This window comes from Chenopodium album, chromosome 4 (assembly GCF_948465745.1).
Source record: "Chenopodium album chromosome 4, dcCheAlbu1.1, whole genome shotgun sequence".
Lineage (NCBI taxonomy): Eukaryota > Viridiplantae > Streptophyta > Magnoliopsida > Caryophyllales > Amaranthaceae > Chenopodium > Chenopodium album.
In genome coordinates this window covers 19121788-19127787 of record NC_137837.1, presented here as the reverse complement: position 1 = coordinate 19127787, position 6000 = coordinate 19121788, and the positions used below count along the sequence as shown (strand labels likewise).

General features: G+C 40.4%; 1 protein-coding gene across 1 annotated transcript; it reads left to right on the top strand.

Moving 5' to 3' along the window:
- Nucleotides 1–4287: 4287 nt before the first annotated feature.
- LOC145627753 (uncharacterized) lies at nucleotides 4288–4773 on the top strand. Its single transcript, XM_081680103.1, has one exon. It carries the CDS (start codon nucleotides 4288–4290, stop codon nucleotides 4771–4773), a length of 486 nt encoding a protein of 161 aa, XP_081536229.1.
- Nucleotides 4774–6000: the final 1227 nt, after the last annotated feature.

Sequence of the window (6000 nt, the reverse complement as noted above, 5' to 3'; positions counted from 1 at the left end):
GAGTGATGGACCGCATGATCTGAGATTGTCTACATTGATTCAAAAATAAAAAATAAAAAAAAAAAGAGAAAAAAAGAAATTCAGAAAAAAAAAAAAAGGGTTGAAAATAAACTTGCAAAATTAAAAATTTTCAAATCCAAAATTACACATCTTGGGGATTCTCTCGAGTCTTGAGCCTTTTATCCCTTTCTTCCTTAAACCATCAACTTAACCACATTACAACCCTTGAAAGACCTCTTTGAGGTGTACATACACTTGTGCAAAGTTCGGTTAGAGCTACGTTCGGCCTGATTCCTAACGGATACGTAGGCAACCTCACATCGAGGTGCGGCCACATTCATATTCATATCCATGCATGATCGAGTCAAAGAATATCCAATACTTATCCCTACCCATTTAGAGCTAGACTTGGGGGCTTGAACCCAAATCACATTAGCTTACCCAGCCTGAAGAGTCATCATCTTTGACTCTTCTCACATCTCTTTCCATCGCCATAACCCTTGCAGCCAGCCTTAGTATCACATTCACACACTTCACTCACACATCCATATCCATATCAATCATCCTTCCCTTTAAGAGCCCTTTATCATGAAATCTTATTTCAACACTGTGCATGTTTCATCATATTAAAAGACAACATTCAGTAGAAGAAACATTGTATACTTGCTTAGCTTCCTGACCTGAGCAATGTTCATTGTTTCGCATAATGTGCTAAGAAACATTTATATATCAATGATTTTTAATCATACAAAGCATATCGTGCTTAGCTCCTTGACCTAAGCAACACAATAATCACTATACGTGCTTAGCTTCCAGACTTAAGTGACGTTCAAAATCGCTTCTCTACACCATATATGATGCTTAGCTCCATGACTTAAGTTCATTCATCTATCGTGTCACATGATGTAATTGTCCTTAGCCTCCTGGCCTAAGAACATGCATCATGCATACATTATTTTCAGGACAAGCAATTCAATCCATACGATTCATTTCGTCTTGCTCAAGGAGGAGGTTCAAAACTTCTTTCCTTATTTTATTTTGGGGAAGTTCAAAAACTTTTTCCAAGTTTTCATCGAAGGAAGTTCGAAAATAAAAGTTCAGTTTTCACATCTTTCTTTTTCGGGAGAAAGTCGGTACCCTCCACTCATGACAAAAAATGACGGAAAATTTTTGCTTTTGCATCTTCGTTTGCTTGAGTCTGCACACACACATAGACACACACACACACACTCACAAGTCATACACATGTCATGTCACATCAAGTCAAACTTGGTCAAGTTAGTGGTCAAGTCAATCACAGTATATATGAGTCCATTGGCAAATTTATTTTTGCAGGTCTTATCTACAGCCCACGTCCGGGGACAAACGGACCATCTACAGCCCACGTCCGGGGACAAGCGGACCACCATCATTTCATGACGCAAGGTTCTCGATACACAGAGACTTGCAATCTCATCATCTTTCGACTTTCCTCAAGCATGGAAAGTATTATCTGGTGGATTTTTCTTCAAGTATAGAAAACCGCCAAATCGGCTTTCCTCAAGCATGGAAGGCATTATCGGTGGAATTCTTCAAGCATAGAATGACACCATATTCACCAGTCGGCTTTCCTCAGGCTTGGAAAGCGTTATCGGTGGATTTTTCTTCAAGTATAAAAAACCGCCAAGTCGGCTTTCCTCAAGCATGGAAAGCATCATCGGTGGATTTCTTCAAGCATAGAATGACACCAAATTCATACGTCAACTTTCCTCAAGCATGGAAAGTATTATCCGGTAGGCTTCTTCAGGCTTAGAAAACTACCAAACTCCTCATTCGACTTTCCTCAAGCATGGAAAGCGTTTCAACAGACGTCATCCGGTGGATCCCTTCAAGCATAGGAAGCTACCAAGCTCATTTGCCACCAATACACTGGTGTTAGATAAGCATTCTATCCCTTTACTCTTTTATCTGTAGAACTAACACTTTTCTCCAAGTATCGGCGTATACAGAATGATTTAGGATCGCAAAACGTCTTTAATCATTCTCCGTCCCTATCGGCTACTTTGACTATCATTTTCGAAACTGACGTTTCTACAAACTCAGTCAAAGTGGGGGCTTCTGTAGACACCTAAAAATGTCTCCCCAAAACCAAACCCGTTGATGAACACCTTTCACCGCCATTATTGGTCGAGTTGAGTATTTAATATTTGGAGTTCTTAAATCCATGTTCTATCCACTATATTTCATGAACCAATCCAATTTCTAGCTCATTTCCCTTAACCATAACCTATTTTCCTCTTTTCGTGTCCACATCGCAAAACTGAGAGAAACTGATTTTATGGATATAAAATTTTGATCCAATTATTATTTTTTTGGATAGGCCTTTAAATAAGCTTTCCAACCATATATCATAAGCCCAATTCCGAGCTATAACGAAAAAGATATGAGCAAAACATTAAACTCGGCCCAAAATCAATACCCTTCTACTAAAACGGCCATATCTTAAAATCTACAAATTATTTTGACCTGATTCTAATTGTATTGGAAAGTAGACTTGATAAGCTTTCCAATGATATATTATATGCTTTATTCCAAGTTACGGATCAAAAGTTATGATGATTTTAAAAACGCGTAAAAAACTGGAATTACCGCGTAGCAGCTAAAATGCCGCGACGCGGCAAGATCTGACGTGGCACGGGAGAAATTCCCGTGACACGATAATTTGGAGGGGATTTTCATGTTTTTTAGTGCCCCGTGACTTGGCATAAGTACCGTGACCCGGCGCCATATGCCGTGACACGGTGGACTTTGCCGCGTCACGGCGTTTTCTGTCGTGTCACGGTGGGTTGCTGACGTGTCACGGTGCTTAAAACTTCCCCGCGTCACGGGGAACTGTGCCGCGACACGGGAATTACTGCCGTGTCACGGTAGGAATTCCCGTGTCACGGTGCCAGTGCTGTGACACGGGACAACTCCGTGTCTTTTCCGCGTAATCCCTTCACGCGTTTTTACTCCCGTAGGTCAAATATTTCCCACGTCACTCAATTTTTCCCCGCGTCACGCTAATTTCCCCCGTGACACGGTAGAATCTGCCGTGTCGCGGTAGAATCTACCGTGTCGCGGTAGCCTTTTTTAGGGTTTTTATCTTTTTAGGGTTCCGTGTGTTCCCTCATCTCATTTTCCCTATAAATACCCCCTCCTTTCTGCAGTTCGGGGCACCAATAATCATTCTCTCTCACCTTACACCAAAAATCATTTTCTTCTCCCTCTTTAACCTAATTTCTAGCCTCTTTATTCTTCCACAACAATTCCCCTAAGCACTCCAAGGAGTCTATACTTAACCCGAGGTTCCGTCCTTAAACCAAGGCGTGAAAGGTACAAATAACTGAGGGTTTGGACCAAATCAACTCTACTTTTTATTTGATTTAATTTTCATTTACTTTATATTTTTTTTATTGAAGTTATTAACAGTTTATTCATGATGTAGCAATTTAAAGGAACGCGCAGAATGTGAGTAATTAATTAATTTAATTGCTCTTATTTTATTTTTAATATTGCTAGTATCATGATTAGGGTTATTTTATATTTGATTTGGCTAACACTATTATTGTTAAGTTGCTTCCAATATTAATGTTTATTCTATTATATTTTTTATTGATCACCATATTGCATGTTTAAAGGGAATATGTAATTGAAAACCACGCCTAATAAGATAATTTGGACAACCAGTTTAGGTTCCTTTTTAATCTTGTTGTTTAATTCAAGAGATCACCAATATTTTAGAATTATGTGTGCATTAATATTAAACCAATTTAGTTAAATAATAGTTTGGAGCGAATTGAATTATTGTTTGTACGCCTTTGAGATCACAGGAATGCTTTTCAATATAATAATCGAGTAGAGGCCAATACGGGCGAATGTGACTCTATGACTCACTTCGTACCATCATCCCCGATCCTCCTTTCGTGGTTCCGAACCATATGGAGTTAGTAATCTCATGGATTATGAATGGGGTGTAACCTTCACGGGTCAATCGTTGTTGTCTATCGTTGTCCCTTATCGTGGTTGCCTTTTTATGATCCGTGAACGGTTTACAAGTTCCTTAAAAACTTGTTGGCGGCTCCCTACTTTTTTGTCCCTAATCGTATATGTCAATTCCCACTTCCTATGAGTGCCAAGCATAGTCACAACATGCTTTTAACATAGGTGCACTTCGAACGACGCCCACAGGAACCAACACCTTTTTTCACCCTAAAGGTGGACTTGCGACAGGGAGATCCACTCTCCCCTTATCTCTTCATTTTGGTCATGGAGGTCCTCTCTAAGAAGCTACTTGCTCTTCAATCTAGTAACGCTCTCCAAGGCATCAAAGTAGCTCGTACTGCCCCGGCTATTAACCATCTATTCTTTGCTGATGACACGCTTTTCTGCTTCAAAGCTACACCACCCTCCTGCAGACTGATCAAGCAAGTGCTGGATGATTTTTGCTTCATTTCTGGAGAGGTGGTTAATCTAAATAAGTCTTCTATCTTATTTAGCCCAAATACTCCCTCTAGATTCGTGAAAATCATGAGAAAACCAATTGGAATAAGGAGTTCAAAAGAGTTGGGAACCTACCTTGGCTTCCCGATGGACATAGATGGTAGAAGCTCCTCCAGATTCTCCACCATTCTTGACAGAATTCAGCAGAAGATCACCTCTTGGAAGTTCTCCTTCCTATCTCCTTTAGGCAAACTCCTCCTCATTAACAACATTCTTGTCTTTATAGCTCACCATGTCTTATCCATCTTTTAGTGCCCGCAATCCATTATTAATAAAATGAATTCCACAATTAACAAATTTTGGTGGAGCTCAAGTGATAAAAAAAGGGGCATCTGTTGGAGGATAAAAGAAGTCCTAAGTTTGCATAAATCTGATGGTGGTCTGGGAATGAAAGACTCGAGAGCTGTGAACACTGCACTCCTCATGAAGAATAGTTGGAGATTGTATAAAAACCCCCCACCTTCTAGCCAGCAAGATCTTCAAAGCTAGGTATGGAGCGGATCCGATCTCTTTGGGCTACTCCAACAAATCAATCCAAAGAGGCTCATGGGCAGCTAAAAGTATGAATAGAGCAGTTCACTCTCTCAAGGGATACTTAGGAAGAAGAATAGGCAATGGGGCATCGACTAAAGTTCTTCAAGACATTTGGGTAGGCAAGGGGAGGTTGACTTTACCCCCCTTGGCCACTCTACAGCAGGATGCAGTGGTAGCAGACTTAATGACCAACAAAAGGCGATGGAATGTGGGTATAATTTGGAATAACTTTGACAAGATCTCAGCTAGTAATATTTTAGCTACCCACATTCCAACTCAGAACCAGGAAGATGAGTTTTATTGGATACAGGACAAGCATGGCGAATTCTCCTTTAAATCAGGCTATTGGATCCAAATAATGCAGAAGAACTCACATATAAGGAAGCCAATCAAGCACAATTTCTGGAAGAATTTATGGAACCTCGACATTATTCCTCATTTGAAATGGTTTGTCCGGAGAATCGCCCACAACATCATTCCAACAAGTGATGTCCTCAGAAAGAGGGGAATTATGATCCAACAAAATTATCCTATGTGTAGAAGAGAATAAGAAGATGCCAACCACCTTTTTCGATTATGTGACATCAGCAGGAGAATTTGGGCTGCCTCCTCGTTGGGGATTATTTCCACTAACCCATGTTTCTTGTCTTGCAGGGAATGGGTAGCTAAATTCATCAACTTCTTTTGTCACCAGGGCAAAGAAGAAGCCAGGATTAGTATTGTCAGATTCATCACGACTTTATGGTCAATCTGGACACATAGAAATGATATTATCTTAAAGGGTGTGAGTGTTAATCCGACTGCTATATTGGAGAAAACACAGGTACACATCCAAAGATGGGCAGCTGCAGAAGAAATCCCAGCACCTAGCACAAAAACGAGTTCCACTCAAGTCCCCATTGATTTGGAGTTCAGGAAGAGCTACAAAAGGCCCTCGCCTCACCA

What these genes read in the sequence shown, in the direction of transcription:
- LOC145627753 (XM_081680103.1), top strand. Translation starts at nt 4,288, where the DNA reads ATGGAGGTCCTCTCTAAGAAGCTACTTGCTCTTCAATCTAGTAACGCT.